Source organism: Phyllostomus discolor, chromosome 8 (assembly GCF_004126475.2).
Source record: "Phyllostomus discolor isolate MPI-MPIP mPhyDis1 chromosome 8, mPhyDis1.pri.v3, whole genome shotgun sequence".
In the NCBI taxonomy this organism is placed as follows: domain Eukaryota; kingdom Metazoa; phylum Chordata; class Mammalia; order Chiroptera; family Phyllostomidae; genus Phyllostomus; species Phyllostomus discolor.
The window spans coordinates 60097492-60117780 of NC_040910.2; the positions used below are offsets into that span (position 1 = coordinate 60097492).

General features: G+C 42.8%; 1 protein-coding gene across 2 annotated transcripts in view; it reads left to right on the top strand.

Moving 5' to 3' along the window:
• USP22 (ubiquitin specific peptidase 22) overlaps positions 1–20289 on the top strand; it is a 40378-nt gene that overhangs the window by 3245 nt on the left and 16844 nt on the right. The window contains exons 2-7 of one of the 2 annotated variants that reach the window (XM_028534373.2): positions 6587–6719; positions 14220–14333; positions 16402–16503; positions 17234–17403; positions 18661–18808; positions 19640–19745. In XM_028534373.2, coding sequence (XP_028390174.1) covers positions 6587–6719; positions 14220–14333; positions 16402–16503; positions 17234–17403; positions 18661–18808; positions 19640–19745 — 773 coding nt within the window. The remainder of the gene's footprint in view (positions 1–6586; positions 6720–14219; positions 14334–16401; positions 16504–17233; positions 17404–18660; positions 18809–19639; positions 19746–20289) is intronic. The other variant, XM_036032826.1, reaches the window with a different exon arrangement.

The window sequence follows — 20289 nt, forward strand, 5'->3', positions numbered from 1 at the left end:
TCTTGGAATTGTTCCACGACTAAACTGTGACTAAATTTTATAGGAACTTGCACTCAAAATGAGCCCCTTTTGTAGCTATAATACATACTTTTACCAGTATGCTTTACCAGAGGTGAAAAAGGGTTGTCAAACCTACCGTTAGTAACTTTGGACCATAATTGAGTCTGGTTTAATTTGGGCAGTGATTCAGAGGTTGGGAAACTACTTCTGAAGGCTTCTGAGGCCTAGGGTTTTGCGCTGAAAGTGACTCTGGGTAGAGATCCTTAGGGAAATGTTTTGTCTGGGAAGAGAGCTAGAAGAAAGGATGTCAGTCTGCGAAATGGTAGGTGAAGGCTCTAAGATCCAGAAGTCATACCTTACTCTGGCATGTTTTGTTTTGTTTTTGTTTTGTTCTGTTTCTGTGTTTGTAGTTTAACACAACTGTTTACAGAATTATGATATGGGCACCCTTTGGAAGAAAGTGGGGTGAGTCTATCTTTTTTTCTGAACTTCCCATTCTGTCATCAGTTCAGAGTTAGCTCTTACCCCTGGATTTTTTTCTTGAGGAATTGAAATCATTATTGTTAAAAGACCATTTAAACAGTAGGTGTCACATGGCAAGGTAATATCTGCCTTAAAATTCAGACTATTGGTGGATGTTCAATGAAAATTCCAATGCACAGGATAGATAGATGCTCAGATGTTGGTAAGTTTTACAAGGAAGATTAAAAGTTATGAATTCATGTTTGTTTTTAAAAGAAATAGTTAAACAGAAATGATAATATGAGTATGTTCTCAGTACGTAAAAATAAAATACCTTAAAGACTTCCAGAAAGTGAGCCTTCCCTGGCCCCTAATAGTAGGTAACTACTATTAAAATCTGTTTGCTCTCTGGGTCTTCCAGACTTTTTTAAAATTGTAAATATTTGTGTATATATAAAGGAAAGATACATCTTCGTGTTTTTGTCATGTAAGTATACATTATGCGTACATTGTTTCCTTTTGTCACTTGTTGCCTCTGTGTATAGATTTCACTCACTCATGTACAGAGCAGCTGCTCTGTTGTAAATGGTTACCATTGAATGATAACAGCATTGTGTATTTTCCCTTTCATACATGTATAGAAGCTTTCGACTCGGAGAATTTAAGAATTTGTAAAACTAAATCCTAAAAATCCATGTAGAGAAGGAATAGTTTTTGGCAATTAACTGTCTTGGTTTGCTGATGGATTGAAATGTGATTTTTCTATTTGATGTTGAAACTGAGATGTATTTTTAAACTGAACTTTAGGAATGATTTATTGTAATAGGAAACAGTTGGGAGCAGGGGAGGTAGATAAAGGAGACAAATAAAAAATTAAATGTAAAACATGACAATTTAAGGTAGTCTGGTGTCATGGAGTACAAATAATGCTCTAGCTCCCATTTCGCACCTTTACGGAGTGACAGTATGACTATAGGTTTGTGGACTCGTGCTTAAGAAGGGAGGGGCTATGATAATCAGTGTTTTAGAGGGGTGCTGTCAGGGCTTGGGTTGTACTGGGGGAAGGGAGAGCATTTCAGTTGAAAAATGGTCTTGTGTTATTTATCTTAAGTCAGTGTTTTCGAAAATTGTTTACTTTAGGGTTCTTTGCTGATCATCTCTTTTTATCAATGCTATTTCAGTTCTGGAGTCTTAGGTGCCTGTCCTGAAATATGAATGAATCTCTGTGTTGATCTTTTGAGTACACATCATTGTTGGGGAATAACAGAATACCTGGGAGCTGACATCCAGGATCTGCTAGACATTGGATCAAGAGCCATGAAATATACTTGTGTTATCAGCTCCACAAACAACTGACTGACTCTCTTGACAGCCAGCTGTGTACTTTGCTGCTGCATTGAAAGACGCAGAGAGCTTCTCCTGGCTTTCCTCCTCCTCCTCCTTTTTATAATTTTTTTAAGTTCAGTTTATTTTTTGAATATGTCCCTTTTTTTAAGTTAACTTTTTTCTTTTCAAACTTTATTGCTTTGAAGAATGAACAGTTTGCTTGATTGATTGACTGAATCTTTCTTATCATTACAATAAAATATTACACCGTTCACACTAAGCGGGGTATAAGCCATTCCCAATAAAAGATCTCAAATAGAAAAAAGGTATTTTTTTTATTTTTTAAATTTATTTTTCTGATTAATTTTTTAATTGATTTTAGGGAGAGGAAGAGGAAGACAGAGAGAAACATCAATTTATTGTTCTACTTATCAGCTTACTTATGTAGTTAGTGGTTAATTTTTATACATTCCCTGACCAGAGATCAAACCCACAACCTTGGTGTATCAGGACAGCACTCTAAGCAACTGAGCTACCAGGCCAGGTCTAGAAAAGGTTTTTGTTTGTTTAATGACAATTTTATTCGGGATATTTATAGATTAACATGCTGTTGTAAAAGATAATAGAGATCCCATGTACCCTTAACTCAGTGGCCCCCAATGGTAACATTTTGCAAACTTGTGGTACAGTGTTACAACCAGGATGTGGACATCGGTGCAGTCCATCTTCAGTACAGTCTACCCATCTTACTCAGCTTTCCTGGTTTGTTCTGTTTTTAAGGTTTTATTTATTTATTTTTAGAGGGAGGGAGAAGAACATCAATGTGTGATTGCTTCTCATGCACCCCCTACTGGCACCTGGCCCGAAACCCAGGCCTGTGCCTTGACTGGGAATTGAACCGGCAACCTTTTGGTTGCAAGTTGGCACTCAGTCCACTGAGCCACACCAGCCAGGGCACATTTCCGGTTTCATTTGTAGTCATTTGTGTGTGCATTTAGTTGTATGCAAATTAATGATTGTTTTAAATTTACAGAAAAGTTATAAAAATAACAGACTTCCCATATCTCTCTCACACACCCATTTCCTGTGATTGACATCTTTATTGTGGTACACTTGTCACAAATAGTGGCTGAGCTTGATAAGATTATTATCATGAACTAAACTTTACACTGTATTCACATCATACTAGTTTTCTCCTAATCCTTTTCCCCCCAGCACCCCGTGAAGGATCCTGCATTATAGTTAGTCACTGTGTCTCAGGCTTCTCAGATGGTGACAGTTTCTCAGACCATCCTTATTTTGATGACTTCATCAGTTTTGAGTAATATTGGTCAGCATTCTTGCAGAATGGCCTTCGATTTGGGTTTGTCTGATGTTTTTCTCATGGTTATGGGGTGAGAAGTAAGGCTGCAGAGGTGAAGTGGCCCTCTCAGGTCTGTCGAGATGATGTAGTGGACAAGACTCACCATCGTTAATGCTAAGCTTGACCACATGGCTGCCAGGTGGCCACACTGAAGGGAAATGAGTTTTCCCAGCATCTCTCCGGGCTGAGTTTGGGGGCAGGGGCTGTGCATGGGCACTTAGGGAGTCAGTGGTCCTGCACTACCTCCTTGAGGGCAGAGGGTCTCTACATCAATTGTGATTTTTCTATTGAAGATTCACCCTTTCTCATCCATGCACAGTATTCAGTCATTTATATCTGTATGGACTTGCGGATATTTTATACTATAGATTATAATCTAATACTATGTTACTTATTTTGTTGCTCAGATTGTTCTGGGTTTAGCTACTGGGAGCTCTTCCGGGTGGCTTCTGTGTCCCTTTGGCACCCTCAACATTTGTGTTTTATTGTCGAGCACTTTTATTTTCTGGATTGCAAGATGTTCAAGGATCCTCTGGTATATTTTCTGCTTAGACCCTAGAGTCTGCTCCAAGGAGCACTGGTTCTTTTTATTGGAGATGGAATTAGAAAATACTCTCTGAGCACGGGCTTGGTAATATTGGGGTTTTGTGGCTTCTTGGCCTTCAGGGACATAGCTGGGAGACAGCTGTGTGCATGCTCACTGTGTATGCACATGTCTATGCAATATGTTCTTACTTAACATCAGGAGGTCCTTGGGAACTGCGACTTGAAGTGAAACAACATTTATTGAAACCAATTTTACCATAGGCTGATTGATATAAACGAGAGTTGAGTTCCTGTGTCATTTGGTCACAAAAACATTGACAAAACTTGTAAATAAAAACCCCAAAACTTTCTCTACACCCTTTTCAGGGAGGTTATGTCATACATTTATAATGCAGTTAGGTTCTGTGTTCATAGCCTGTGTCTGTCCTGGCACCCTCTGACTGCCTAACCAGTTATTTAAAATTGGCTTATTAAGGTTTGCTTTTATGCTGTAGAGTTGAGTGGGTTTTGACAGCTGCATAGTGTCATGCATCTATCACAACATCTACTACACAGAACAGTTTTGCTGCCCAAAAAATCCCCTACGACTGCCCTACTCATACTTCTCCAAACCGCTAGAACCCACTACACAGTGGTGCACAGCCCACTACAAATGATAATATGTACAGGCAATATTCTGAGCACTTTAAAAGCGTCAATTTACTTAGAATTCTTATAACAGCTGTATGAAATAGAAGCATACATATTTTAAAAGTGAGGAAACTAAGGCAAAGGGAAATTACATAACTTGCTCAATGTTGCATGGCCAGGAAGTGGCAGAAGCAGGAGTTGAACCCTGTTACATGTTTTGTAACTGATACTGAGTGAGTCACAGTGTCTGCTGCACTAACCATGGCCACAGCTGAATGCAAGACTTAAAGAAGTAAACAAGAAGTCGACAGTTGGCTTTGATTATAAGTAAGTCATTCACATCAGTACCTGTTTTCATTAGTACTTGGTGGTACTAATCACCTGCCTGTTCAAACATCTTGAGTTTTGTTTTCAAACCTACAAATGTGAATACTGTATTATTTGTGTTATCCAAGGTTAATTCTAGTTTTTGTGCTTTGGCTCCTATGGTAAATGAGCTCAGGAGACAGATATTATGAAAAGAACTCTTTCTGTAGTTTAGTAGTTGCTTATTTTAGGATCTAGAATTATGCTGTCCAGTACAATAGTCACTAGCCAAAAGTGCTATTTAAATTTTAATTAAAATGATACAGAAGTGAAAATCCAATTTCATGGTGGCACTAGCCACATTTTAAGAACTCGATAACCACGTGAGGTTAATGGCTACTATACATTAAAGTGCAGATACAGAACATTTCCAATATCCTAGAATGTTCTGTTGGGTAGTGCTGATACAGAGAAAACTAATAATACAAGAGACAATGTTGAGATTTTCATGAATATATCAGAGAAAGGCTCCTGTTCTTTATGTTTAGTGCTTATTGCCTGTTGGTTGGCTACTTAGAGAAGCAGTCTCTTGGCTGTGTAATCCATCATCTCAGGAAACCCTGTTTTTACTGATTGGTGCTAGTCACCTATGGTTGAGAGTCCCAGGTCTGCAAACATATAACAGTTAGCCAGAGGGAGAAATTAGGTGCTTAATGAATGCTTTTTCCCTCCTTGCTCTTAGGGATAGCAGGACTTTCTGCTTTGCGTTAATTCTCTTTACTTTATGTGAACTAAGATCATACCCTTTATAACAAACATGCCATAGGATTAGATAGAATTTTGAGTTCTCAGCTCAAATTCTACCTCTTCCAAACAAACCTAATATGATTTCCTCCAATTCCCCTTAATTAGGTGTGATTGTTCTTCCTTAAGTTTCATAGTATTTCATTGTCTCTCTCAGTATACCCAGGTATACGACCTCTGTGTGCTATTATTTTGTGTTAAGGCTTCTTATCCTGTTAAAGAAAGCACACACCTCAATGGATTTTCAGGAAGTGGACAAGCCTGCGTCTCCCTAGCCCAGAGGTGAGGGGACAGTGCCCTGCACAGCAGGTGGCATAGACTGTTTGTGTTGCCAGTGGCTGTTTTCAGAGGCACTTTGGATTTTACCCTTCCCTTCTGCATACCCTATCTTATAACTTAGTTTGGCTCCCTCTCCCCCCTGAAAAAACTGAAGGGACTTACATACTGTGGGTGGTGTCATCGCAGAGGCTGGACATTCAGTCTGATTGTCTTGGAATTTACAATGAAAATAAATGTGGTTGTCACACTGTGCTCAGACACTGACACGCCTGCATGTTGTGGGCATGTAAGAATTGTCCCCCACCAAGTTCGTCACTGCTGTGATTCAGATTTTAGGTTCCTGTGGTCTAGTTATGGGCAAAAACTGTTTCTTTTCTTTATTTCTTTTTTGTTCCTGTATATTCTCTGATTCATGTCCCTGTCTGTTTCTGTAGTTATTGCTTCTAAATTTGCTGTGGCTGGGGACCCTGGATTAAATTTAAAGTGATATCCAGGTTCCAGGCAAAGAGGCTGTGTGTTGCTAGCCTGGAATGGGAATGTGGGAGCTGGGGTGGGGGAACAGAACGCAGGCTACGCCCTACAGCTGCAGGTGGTACCCATCCAAGGAGCTCACGAGTGTCAGTAACTGAGGTTGTGGGCTGTTTTCTTACATGGAGCTAGTGTTGAGCTGAGTGAACTAAGGACCTTTGGAGATAACTGAAAGGATTAACAGAATGCTCTTTCAGCATAATAAGACTTGGAGAGGAAGTCCCCTGCTTTCTTTCCCTCCCATAGCTGTGCCCTTTGCCGATGGATCACTGTGCTTCAGTATTTCTCTCTGAGAACTGTCATACCATGTGCTGGTTTTTAATTCTTTTCTCTGAATTTCAGGCCAAGTCGTGCATCTGTCATGTTTGTGGTGTCCACCTGAAGAGGCTTCACTCTTGCCTCCACTGTGTCTTCTTTGGCTGTTTCGCAAAGAAACATATTCATGAACATGCCAAGTCGAAACGGCACAACCTGGGTAAGGCACCCTTTGACTGGTCCCACTGGACATTAGGAGTAGCCATCACCCTTGATGTTCTGCTCTTTAGATTTGGATTTGCAGTTCCACTCTTCCAAAAGTCCACTTCTTCCATCTAAAACAATTTGTGGCCTCCTTGTGAAACGCCACAGGGGAAATGAAAGGTAAACTGAACTCAAATGGGTTATTTTACCCAGCTTGTCTTACAGTATTTAAGTAGATGTTAATATTTTATGTAACCTTAAATGATAAATTATGGTGGCTTACTTCTTATACTCAGCTTTCTTTGAAAAGTGCTTTTTCTTTCATGGAATATTAGGCCCTCATCTTTTCCTCTGAAAAACATGGTCAGGAATTAGATTAGGCAAAAATTTACAAAGAAAGATCGTGAATGCAATATTAGGTTACTGATACTGACATAAAGTTGGATGTACATAGATGGCTTTTTTGCTTTCAGTAATGACTTTTTTTATTCTGAACAATACAAGGTCATGAAAATCCTAACAACACTTTGTGTGGCATCAAGATAAATTTACCTTTCATATACCTGAAAATTTAACTCATACCTTCTGGGAGTCAACATAAAGCACAGTTCTTCTGCTTTTAGCTTTGTTTTCTCAGCATGGTCATTAAATGTTTTCTTCCTTCAGATTAATTGTGTTTTCTCTTAAGTGATTGTGAGATTGTTAGGATATCTGGAAGAAATTCACTTTCAAAAGGTACAAGCCAGAGAACCTATTCCAAAAATACCTCATATAGCCCTGGCAGGTGTGGCTTAGTTGGGTGGAACATCATCCTATGAGTGAAAGGTTGTAGGTTCTATTTCCAGCCAGGGTGCAGGCCTAGGGTGTGGGTTGGATCTTCCAACCTCAATCCTTGGTCTGGATTTGGGCACATATGGGAGGCAGCCAGTTGATACTTTAGTCTCCCATCAATGTTTCTCTCTCCTTTCCTCTGTCTCTAAAAGCAGTGGGAAAAAAAAATGTCTTCGAGATGAGGATTAAAGAAAAGAAAGAAAGAAAATACTTCATGTAGCACTATTGAAAATGGTATTCCCCAAGTTTGTAAAATTAGTGCATTAATCCATGTCTTTTAGAGCTCCCTATAAGCAGAGCACATAGCAAAAGACAAAGTCGAGATTGACAGAAGCAGTATGTCTGGTTTTTTCCTAATGTGTTTTTAAGAAGCAAGATGATTTAAGTCAAAACAAATACCTATTGTAGGTGTGTTCATAAACCAGTTGTTTTACTACGAACACATGGAAGCTGGCACCTCAATATCATGCTGTTTGCAATACCTACAACTGCAGTGGAAAAAGAATAGAGAACCCAGAGTAAACCCCATATCTATATGGTCAATTAATCTGTGACAAAGGATGCAAGAACATACAGTGTGGTAAAGATAGTTTCCTCCATAATGGTGTTAGGAAAAATTAGATATATGCAAAAAAATAAAACTAAACTACCTTATTGTTGGGAACTGCCCTGCCTGGTATCAGAAGCTGTAACCCCCGCCAAGGCTAAGGCTGAGGGAACAACCTTGGACCGTAAGCCATCAAGGAGACAAAAGCTTATCTCCCTGGCAGGAGCACAGCTTCTGCTCCTTTTACTTCACCCAGACTGGCCCTCAATGCTTGGTTGGTTAGCCAATGATGGGTAAGATTAGCCAAAGAGGGAACAATCTAAGACAGGCACGGTCACGTGGGAGGCCCCCAAGGAAGGACTTTGGGGGCTACAGCAAAAGGGGGTGATGGACCCTCACCCCTCGGCTTTGACAAAGCCTAAGTCCTTATTGTTTGTGAGAAAATCTCCTTATACCTTGGTTGCCTTACTTCCCTTGCTCCACCTAAGCCTGAAACAATGACAGAGGGTGGTGCAGCCCTGTGCTGGAAAGGGCAGGTTCCCCAGGTGATCAGGCCTAAGAAAGAATATGTAAAATCCTATGAAACCTGCTTTGTTTAGAATGCTCTCAGTTGAATGATAAGGGTCCAGGGAAGAAGTAAGTTTGTTCCTTAAAGTTTTACAGCTCTTTGACCCTGACTCAAAATAGGCCCTCAGAGTTCCTTGTTATCTATTGTTTGACCCATACTTCCGGGCAATGAGTAAGGAGCTTCACCTGAATTCCTGTGTAAACGAACCCAATAAAAGCCATTAAGGAAAAGGCTCTTGGCTCTTCTCCTGTGAGAGATCGGCCACCTTTCCTCCCCAAGCAGATCATGTCTTGTTATTCTCATCCATGGCAGCTGAGGGGGCCCTGTGGGCAGACCCCCCCCCCCACCTTACACTATATACAAGCATAAACTCACAATGGACTGAAGACTTAAATGTAATACTTGAAGAAACCGTAGGCAGTAAAAATCTCAGACATTTAGCAATATATTTTCTGATATATCTCTTTGGGCAAAAAGGAAAAAAAAGGGGACTACATCAAAGAAAAATTTTAGCACAGCAAAGGAAGCCAACAACAGAACCTGAAGGCAGTTCTGGCTGGCGTGGCTCAGTGGATTGAGTGCGGCCTGCAAATCAAAGGGTCGCCGGTTTGATTGCCAGTCAGGGCACATGCCTGGGTTTCAGGCCAGGTCACCAAGGGGCACATGAGAGACAACCACACATTGATGTTTCTCTCCCTCTACTTCTTCCTCCCTTCCCCTCTCTCTAGAAAAAAAAAAATAAGTAAAATCTTAAAAAAAAAAACCCTAAAGACATCTTTACTGGATAAGAGAAGGTATTTGCCAATGATGCATCCAATAAGGGGATTGTATTGAAAATTTATAAAGAACTGAGACAACTCAACACCAAAACAAAACAAAACTATTAAAAAGTAGGCAGAGGACCTGAATAGACACTTCTCCAAAAAGGACATACATGTGGCCAATAGACATGAAAAGATGCTCAGGCATCAGTAATCACCAGAAAGAAGCAAATTAAAACCACAATGAGATATCACTTCATACCTGTCAGAATGGCTAGCATCAGTAAATCAAACAAGTGCTGGTGAGGATGTGGGGGGAGGGGAACCCTTGTGCTCTGTTGGTGGGAATGCAGACTTGTACAGCCACTGTGGAAAACAATGTGGAGTTACCTCAAAAAAATGAGTCTGCCTTATGACCTGGCAATTCCACTCCTGGGTTTTTATCAAATAATCCCAAAACACTAATTTGAAAGAATACATGCACCCCTATGTTCATTGCAGCATTGTTTTCAATTGCCAAGATTTGGAAGCAACCCAAGTACCCATCTGTAGATGAGTGGATAGTGAAGCTGTGGTACAGTTAAACAGTAGAATACTACTCAGTGGTTAAAAAAGAATGAAATCTTACCTATTGTGACAGCATGGGTGGACTTGGAGGGAATTATGCTAAAGTGAAATCAGTCAGAGAAAGACAAATACTGTGTGATTTCACATATATGTGGAATATAAAGAACAAAATAAACAAAACAGACTTACAGACACAGAACAGATTAATATTTGCCAGAGAGGAGGAGGGTCAAGGGGCTAGGTGAAAATGGTAAAGGGATTAAGAAATACAAATTGGTAGTTACAGAATAGTCATGGGGATCTATAGTACAACATAGGGAATGTAGTCAACAGTATTGTAGTTACCATATATGGTGTCAGGTGAGTTCTTGAAATATCAGTGGGCCCCTGGCTGGTGTGGCTCAGTGAATTGAGCACGGGCCTGCTAACCAAATGGCCACTGATTGGATTCCCAGTCAGGGCACATGCCTGAGTTGCTGGCCAGGTCCCCAGTAAAGGGGAGCATGAGAGGCAACCACACATTGATGTTTCTCTCCCTCTTTCTCCCTTCCTTCCCCTCTCTCTAAAATGAAATAAAATCTTAAAAAAAATTGGGGAATACTGAAAAATATGATTGTATAATTGCTATGCTGTACACCTGAAATAAAAAGAAAATACTGAAGGTAGATTGTAATTGAAAAATAAAATTTAAAAGTTCACTTCAGAAATTTATGGTATTAATTCATTTCATCAACCTGATTGATGACTCTGCCTCTACTTTTGCTAGAAAAAAGTTTTTATGAAGTTTGATGTAAGAAACAAGTTATGAAATGAAAGAAAGATCTTGCTTTTTTTTGAGTCCATGATATTGAAGACTTTGTATAAGTGCTAACAAAGCAGGAATCAGTTTTGTGTCCAGGTGGTGAGGAGGGCTGAGGTACGTCTTGCCTGAATGTTGGGGATGGCGCATCTGCGAACAATGTAAGTAGCAATGGGGTGGTTGTGGAAGGTTAGGCAGGGATAAGAATGATTTGGTGGCAGTCTCATGAGGCAGCCTTTCTTTGTCCATCCTGCCCTGTAAAATTGCCATAATGAGATAAAAATGCATCCACACAAAAAAAGCATTCTAAGTTGGTGTAGTCAGTCAGATTTGCTCATATATGGAGTGGGGCAACAAGAGGTATACAGTTTTGAGTGCACAAAACAGGGTGTATTCTTGTATTACTATTTAATGATTGTATTTTCCATGCAACAGCTGTCGACCCACTTCATCTGTACTGGTAGACAGCCTGACCTGAGTGTTGGATTCCTAGGAAGCTGAGGGGGAGAGTGAGATAACTTGGAGCTGTTTGATTTCAGACTTTTTAGTTTCATACAGGTTTTTGTCTTATGTTGAGCTACAGGGGTACTTGGATTCTGCCTGTGGGAGCCACATACAGTGTGGAAGTAATGCCTTTAGCTCGTTCTGTGCATCTTAGAAGAGTACAGTGGGTGGTGCAGGGCATCAGCTCACCTCTGAGCTGATGATGTTTTCCTTCCATTCTCAAGGGCACCCTGTGACCAGAGGGAGAAAGACCTGCCCATCCAGGGTGCCTGTGTCCACTGGTGGCTTGGAACTTGCCGAAGAAGCTACTGCACAAAAACAAAGCCAACACAGAGCCCCTACACTGCAGGGCCCTTCTCCAGCTCATTCCTCCCTTCTCCAGGGGGCTGGACTGTTGTACATCAGCTCCTGGGCTTCATGTGGTCAGGGCTTTGTCCTTGGAATAGATATTATGACTGAAATAATTTTCCAAGTTAACTATATTGAATGTATGTGTTGCTTTCAGTTTTTAAGTTTTATATTGAAGTGAGATGTGCATAACATACAGTTAAACATTTTAGTTATTTATGATGTATAACCATCATCTCTACTTTTAAAACTTCATCCCCAGACTCTTCTTCCCCCAGCCCCTGAAAACCATTAATCTGCTTTTTGTCTCTATAAAAATAACCCTGAACATTGTATTTAAAAGGAATCATTGTATTTAAAAGGCCACACTATGTGACCTTTTGTTTTCAAGGTCCATCTCTGCTATAGCGTGTGTCAGTGTGTTGTTCCCTGTGTGGCCAAAGGAGGTCCCTTTGCATGGCTCTTTGGAGATGTACCACATTTTGTTTGCTCATCCATTGATAGTTGGATTGTTTTCTACTTTTTGGTTCTCATAAATAATGCCGTTATAAGCATTCATGTGAAAGTTTCTACGTGGATGTATGTTTTCATTTCTTTTGTTTATGTACCTGAGAGTGAAATGGCATATTCTGCTGGGTTGTGAGCCCTTACCAGGTAGATGGTTTGCAGATATTTTATACCACCCTATAGGTTCCCCTTTCACTTTCTTAATATCTTCAGATGCACAAACTTATACATTTGGATGAAGTCTACTTTATCTTTTTTTTTCTTTTTTGTGCTTGTGCTTTTGATATTAAATATAGCAGGCAGCCCATTGCTGGACCTGAGGTCATGAAAAGTTATTCCTGTTTTGTTCTTAGAGTTTTATACTTTAGCTCTTATATTTAGGTCATTGATGCATTTTGAGTTAGTTTTTGTTACACAGAGTCAGGTAAGGGTCCAGCTTCCATCTTTTGCATGCAGATGATGCGTTGTCCCAACACTATTTGTCGGAAGCACTGTCCTTTCCCACTGTTGATCCCCATTGATGTCACTGGTTTTGTACAGTGATAAAGTGATGCCGTGGGAAAGTGCTACAAAAGGGACTCTTGGAGGGACTTGAACATGCACCTTCCCAGGCTGGTGGTTTTGCTGTTGGCTGTACATTCAGCATATTTTAAAACGGCATTCACTGAATACCTTTGTTTCTCTGAAAATTTTCATTTGTGTGAGAACGTGTGGTGCCAAAGGGAAGCTGGCTGAGCTCTTGGGAACAGCTGTGGCAGAGTTTGTCGGGGTTTCTCAGTTTCTTGGGAGGGGTAAAGGGTAAGCATGGGATTCTTAACTTGCTATTTCATGTTTTCATAGATCTGTTTTAGGGGGCTTTACAGATCCACCACGATAGTACTGATCTGTGTTATGCTACCTAAAGACACGAGATAGGGGAAAGCTGGTATTTATTAAGATATTACTGTTTACCAGCATGTGTGCTGTGCTTACATGTACTAATTTAACTATCGTAGAAAACTGGGAGGTGTCAGTGCTGCTACTGTTACCACCAGAACTGACATGCGGGGATGGAGGCATTTATTGGAGGCATATGGCTGCTGAGTGGTGGAGTGGGGTCAGTACCAGTCACTCCAGAGGTGTGCGCTGTCTCCTCTGTGCTGCACACCCAAGGTGCCTGGTGTCTCCAGGACAAACAGTTCTTTTTAGTTGAATTGAAATAGTACCTTTCTTCCATTGCTCAAGGGGCTTTATCTTCTATATCTTTATAATGATGGAATTAGGAGCCAGGTGTCACCATGTCGTATAGATGTTGAGAAAGGATGCAGGACCCACTCACAGGTGGGTAATAGGCAGTTCAGGGTCAAGAAGTCAGATTATCTGGTGAAAGGATAATTTCTGCTATTTTAAAGTAAGAATAGCTCTGGATGGGTGGTGCAGTTGGTTGGAGCATTGGCTCATACACCAAAAGATTGCAGATTCCATTCCTGGTTGGGGCACGTACATGGGACAACCAATCGATGTTTCTCTCATATCAGTGCTCCTCTATCTCTCTCTTTCTTTCCGTCTCTCTCCCTCTCTCCCTCTCTCTCTCTCTCTCTCTCCCTCTCTCTCTCTCTCTCTCCCCAATAAAAAAAATGTCCTCAGGTGAGGGTTGAAAAAATTAAGAGTAGGCAAATAATTACTGCATTCTTTTTGTAATGGTACCAGAAATTCTCAATGTAGTAAAATGTGGTTCCTCTATATCAGGCCAAGATTTCTCATTTAAAACAAGGGGAAACTTGTTTTAAATATTGCTCTTTCAGAGAAAAGGCAGAGGGTCCCCAGCTACTTGACTCTTAGGTCCTTTATAAAATACAAATATGGCACCTTGTTCTCACCCTGATGCCTTGGCCTTTGGTGGGAGCTTCCAGAGAAAAGACCTCATGTGCGTGGGGCAGACGAGGGGAACGAACCCTTTTGTGCTAACAGGGTTCTGCGATGTGAGAGCAGGGAAATGCTATAAAGAGTCTTGTCTAAAAAACTTGTGTATTTGATTTGTGTTCTTAAGCATTACCTTTTCATTTTTAATTATGTTTTGTCACTTTCTTCCTTTGTCTTTTCAGCCATAGAACTGATGTATGGAGGCATCTACTGCTTTTTATGCCAGGACTACATCTATGACAAGGACATGGAAATCATTGCCAAAGAGGAACGACAGAGAGCTGGGAAAATGCAAGGTTTGGGCTTGCCTATATTCACCTGCCTCATTTGTTTCTTAGTCCCGATTCCCTCATGTCTGTCGAGGGCAGACTCACTGAAAGAAGGATCAATATCTAGGGAGACAATTAGTGTAGGGAGACAGTTGGTGTAGGGGGATGGTAGGAGACAGCTGGATATTTGCTATTCAGTGGAAAGATACCCCCATCCCCATGCACAAGTGTGCATGTGCACACACACACACACACACACCTGTGTGCCTCCTCCTGTGGAGCCAGCCTAGGATCCAGGACAGGCAGGTAGGAGGACTGGCCGTGCAGGTGCAAACGCCCATCACTTCCTGCAGCTTCCCAGAGCTGTCCTTTGCCCCAGGTCTTGCAAGGGCCTGTGGCTGCTGTGAGGGTCTCCACTGGGGTGGAGAAAAAACATGCACCAACATTGATGTTCTCCCATCTAAGGGTCTGTTCATAGGTATCACACTAGTAAGGCCATGTCCCCATGGCCTGATGGTCCATCAGGTGGCCCCTGATGAGTAGTTTGCTCTTAGTTCTCCAGTGTTCCAGAAAGCAGCATTTCTTCAGCAATATTCAGTATGTATGTATGTATGTATGTAAGTATGTATGTATAAGTGTGTATGTACCTGGTTCCTTCCAGGAGGGCAGGCTGTTTTCTGATGACATTATTATAGAATCTCTTTTCAAGCTCTTAACCACTTGGGTCATGTTCGATCTGTGTTAACAGAGACTTAAAATTGCCAGATGGAGAGTGTAATGACCTGCGCAAACAGCCCCCTCATGTGGGACTTGGCTCTCCTGTGCAGCGCCTTGTGGCCCTAGTGCCCCCACAGGCTCCTCCTTTCCTGTCTTCCATCCACATGAACACTGTCTTCATCGGGACGCACAGACATACTGCATCCATTCTCTTTATTGTTCATTCATTTCTTTTCGGCTACCCTGATGTGCCCCCTCTTTTAGTTTCTATCTCCCACATATGCCTGTGCTGTTAGGACAGTGGAGGGTGCAGCTCCCCTACTTAACTGGGGGCATCTCTCAACCAGCAGAGCCCTTAGTGTTTACAAAGAGACAACCCAGCCTTTGCTTCTGCTTTAGAAACAGCCCCATTTTTTTGAGAGAGAGAAGGAATTAAAACGGTTATGATCAGAATTACTGCTTTTTAACAAATCTTTTCTGGAGAACAAGGAGTTTAACCCCTATTCTTTCCCCCTCAAAAATTTAGTAACATTGCCCTGGCTGGGTGGCTCAGTTGTAGGGTTGTCCCATAAACTGAAAGGTTGTGGGTTCGATCCCTAGGTGGGGATACGTACAGGAGGAAACCAGTCGATGTTTCTCTGTCCCCTTCCCATCTTTCTAAAGTCAATAAGCATGTTGTTGAGTAAGGGTTTTTTTTAAATGTAGTAACATTGCCACTGAGTCTGAGTGTCCTGTTCCTTTGGGCAGAACACCTAAAGCACAGGGCTGAGAGATGCAGGTGCTGAAGTAAAGCAGAATTCTTCTAAAGTCTTTCTGCAGTTCCACCTGTGAGCAGATGGTACTCTTACAAAGCTTATTGAATTATAGACATTTTCAGTAGCATGGAACAAGTGCCTCGGTGTGAATTGTGTGTTTAGTAGGGTGAAATGTGACACTTACTAGCATTTATAGCATTATTGTGTTTCATTTCCATCTTTTATGGGCACATCTATTCAACAAGATGTATTTTTCAAAATATATTTGAAAAAATACATTTTCTGTCTGTCAGTGTTGCTTATTCACCAGAGATTCCTTCTAAGGGTGCCAAGGCCGCAGTCTCTCTGTCTTCACGATTGAGACTTTGGGAAGCAGCCACCACAGCATCATGGTCAGGGCAACATTAGTTGCAGGTGTTGCCTTGCTTCTTGAAGGGAACAGTGTGGCTGTAGCACAGTCTCTGCTCAGCCTGCTGCATCATCATAGGGTTTTAGAAGCACTTTATGCTATGGGTGCACCTCTGAAAGACAGCCCTATGAGTAGTAGTGCATTGCTACCACCATCTGTGACACAAGATGCAAATGTAGCTAACAACACCTGGACCTGGTTTTCATCTGTTTAGGTGTTGGAGAGAAGTTTTCAACGTGGGAACCAAGCAAACGCGAGCTTGAACTGCTAAAGCATAACCCGAAAAGGCGAAAGATCACTTCCAACTGCACCATAGGTAGGTGGGTGACGGTGCTTGGAGTGGTGGCCTGTTTTCTCTCCACGTCAGGCTTGGTTCTTAGCGTTTCAAGTTTGTAGATGTAAAAATGTGGGTTTCATAACATAGTACTTTAAGTCCCAGAGTAACTCTGCTTCATCCTTATGCTTACTGCCCACTTCTTGAGCACCTGCACTCTGTGGGGACCTGTTACGGCTTGGGGGGTGGTGCCAGGTGGAGAGGGAGGGTCCTTGCCCTGCAGAGCCCACCTGTGTACAAGGCTCAGGGCCTCTTGCCAGGTGGAGTTGCGTGCAGTTGTCTCCAGGGGGTGAAATGAGTGTGTGAGTGTGTCCTCTGGGTTTCCTGAGACTTGAAGGAATACATTTTATAAACATTTTTAAAAGCTAGTTTTGTTATTAGAAGGGCTCCATTCTGACCTGTCCTGTTGCCTGTGGTTAAAGAATTCTTTGGGTAATTTAATCAGAACATTACATATAATGGCTGAATGGCAGGGGGAGGGTGGGGCATGAGGCCAGGGGAGTGATGGTGATGAAAGAGGAATTCCGTCTCGTTCATTTAAAAGTGGCATAAAAATGTCAAACACATTGACATTTCTTTCTGCTCTTTTTCTCTTGAATCAATATGCGAAAGCACACAGACACGTCACTGTTGGCACTGCTGCGATCCCGTCGGGGTCCAGCCGTGCCTGTGGGTCGGGCCCCAGTCACCCCTCTGCTGCCTGCCCTCCCAGGTCTGCGAGGGCTCATCAACCTGGGGAACACGTGCTTCATGAACTGCATCGTCCAGGCCCTTACGCACACCCCGCTGTTGCGAGACTTCTTCCTCTCCGACCGGCACCGCTGTGAGATGCAGAGCCCCAGCTCCTGCCTGGTCTGTGAGATGTCATCCCTTTTCCAGGAGGTGAGCACCACTGACTTGGGCTGTGTCATGTTTCTGTCACTACATTTTTTCTTTCCCTTTTTAAAAAATAGAGTAAGTTGACTGCGATATATAATAAAGGAAGGCACATTTCTAAAACCTGACCTAATGAGTAAGTTTTCACTGTATGCTTTTATTATAGAAGATTCAAATTTTTCCAAAGAGGCAACATGAGGTAGGAGACTCTTGACATCATTTTTCGAGGCATGGAGCTGACTGAGAGGAGGAGGAAGAATCTCAGAGAGTGGCACAGCCAGTGGTTGGTGTCGGGCTGTGATGCTGTGGGAGACCGGCCTCCCCTGTAGTCTGCCATTGGACTCCCAGGAGGCGTGGGGACATGCGTGCACTGCTCCCCACTCTGTTTCTTGGGACTGTGGGTCTCTTCTAGCGCTACACCTTGTGGGTGTGCTTCCCCAGACCTGTCTGTGTGACCCTGTGTCTCAAGCATCAGGGTCTGCTTCCCTGGTTGGATTGTAAGCCACACTCATGTCTGTCCTCTCCATGTCTGTCCCTGATCATGATGGCTCAAGGACCCTCAAGTTGGGCCCTCTGCACTCCACTCGGTGGCCGCAGAAAAGCCTCTCAGAGCTGAGGCAGTCCAGCAACCCCACCCACAAAGTGAGGCTGTTGCCTGTTGCACAGGCTGCTGGGACATCCCAGATGTCCTTCAGGTATCAGGCACAGGAACTGCAGGCACATGCCATCTGTGTCAGTGACCCTGAGAGCTGCAGGCCAGAGTCACTTGCTGTCTGGCCCATTTCAGGGAAAAGTTTGCTCACATCTGGTCTAGCCTGACCCAGTGTCTTCATGTTCACAGCATGCCAGTAGCTGCTGGGGTCACAGCAGTGAGCAAACTGAATAGAATCATTGGGCCCAAACGGGAGAAAGGCAGGTGCAATTGTGTCACTTCCTCTCTTGGATTTCAGCCATTTTCCCTGGGCACTGTTAGGTGATAAATACAGATAGGCTTGGGTTTCTTAAGGTACATTTGAAAACAGCAGAATTCACCTTATAGTGTATCATCTATTTTTCTTGACAAACACATCATAATTCATCATCTAAGCTTATCGTAGAAAACTAGATGGTAGGAAGGGAGAAAATGGATATGCAGACTCAAAGTCTCATGAGTCCAGATTTTAGGCAGCTGTGAAGTATTTTTGTGCATGTGTGCTTTGTGTTCAGAGTGTAGCATATATGCCTGACAAGGGATTTTGTTTCCCCTTCTCTCTCTCTGAGCAGTTTTACTCTGGGCACCGATCGCCCCACATCCCGTACAAGCTGCTGCACCTGGTGTGGACTCACGCCCGGCACCTGGCAGGGTACGAGCAGCAGGATGCCCATGAGTTCCTCATCGCAGCTCTGGACGTCCTGCATCGGCACTGCAAAGGTGTGGGCTGGTACCTCATGCCATTGCAGGGGGCGGGCATGTGGGACCGTTTGATTTGCGTTCTCATGGTATTTTTCCCCCAATAAGAAAAACAGTGGAAATATCCTAAATAGGTTCTTTATAGCTTGTTTTTTTTTAAATGATATTTTATTGTTATCTCAAATGTGCATTTCTTTTTTTTAATAATTTTTAAAGATTTTATTTATTTTTAGAGAGGGAAGGGGGGGAGAGACAGACAGACAGACAGACAGACATCAATGTGCAGTTGCTGGGGGGTTATGGCCTGCAACCCAGGAATGTATACCCTGGCTGGGAATCGAACCTGGGACACTTTGGTTCCCAGCCCACGCTCAATCCACTGAGCTATGCCAGCCAGGGCATATAGCTTGCTTTTACAAGAGGAGAAAATAATCTTTAGTTTGTTTTCCAACCTTTCTGGGACTAGAGAAACATAGCCATCGGCCCTCACAGCCTGTGCAGCCGGCTGTAAGCTCTGCTCCCTAACATGCCTGGGCCCCAGTCCTCTGGGCATCAGGTGCATTTTGATGCCAAGAAAGAAGCTAAGGATATTTTCCTAGGGAGTGGGAAAGACAAAATTGAAAATAAAACAGACTGGCTTGGTCATCCCCCTTTCCCCACCATGTCTGTCTTTTGAATATGAAGTATTTTCTGTGGCCCTTCGGAGAGTGTTGGCACTTCTGACTTCATGGTGCTTCTCTGCTTGAATGGCCTGGTGTCCTGGGTCTCTGGCTCTTGGAAACTTGTTGACTTTGGGTGGGAGGGCAGGAGCGGGGCACAGATGTAAATCACAGAGGTCTGGTCTTTCCCCAGGTGATGACAATGGGAAGAAGGCCAACAACCCCAACCACTGCAACTGCATCATAGACCAAATCTTCACAGGGGGACTGCAGTCGGATGTCACCTGCCAAGTCTGCCAGTAAGTGGAGGCTTTCCACTGGACATGGAGTATTCTGGAAGGCCAAGTACCTTTTAGGCCCTGCTGACCAGATCATAATGGGGGAGCCCAGGTGCTTTCAGGGAAACTGACTTCACTGATGCTGCTTATTGACATGGTACTTTTTTAATCTGTAGACTGTTGTGTTCTGAGAAGTTTTCAAATTTTTAGATTCCTGGACTGTAATATATAGTCAGTGCCACCCCAGTAATGCTTTCTTGGTGACATGGGGCTGATGGTGGAGCAGCTGCTGCGCAGCCAGGTGAGAAGCAGGAAGTTTTATTTAGACAGACATTAACATGTGTTGGGATGAATAACCCCACCAGAAAGGGCACGAGAAATGAGCAGGTCGCCCTGAGTGTGAAGAACATCAGGGCAATGTCCCCCCTGGGGCTGCAAGGCTTCAGGTGTGGCCACCTGTTACTGTCCTCATCTCTGCTTTCCTTCCGGCCCCTGAAACTAGGAGTCAAAAAAAAAAGCCCCCTTCAGAGACTGGGCCACATAGGGCAGATGCTTGATCAAGGCT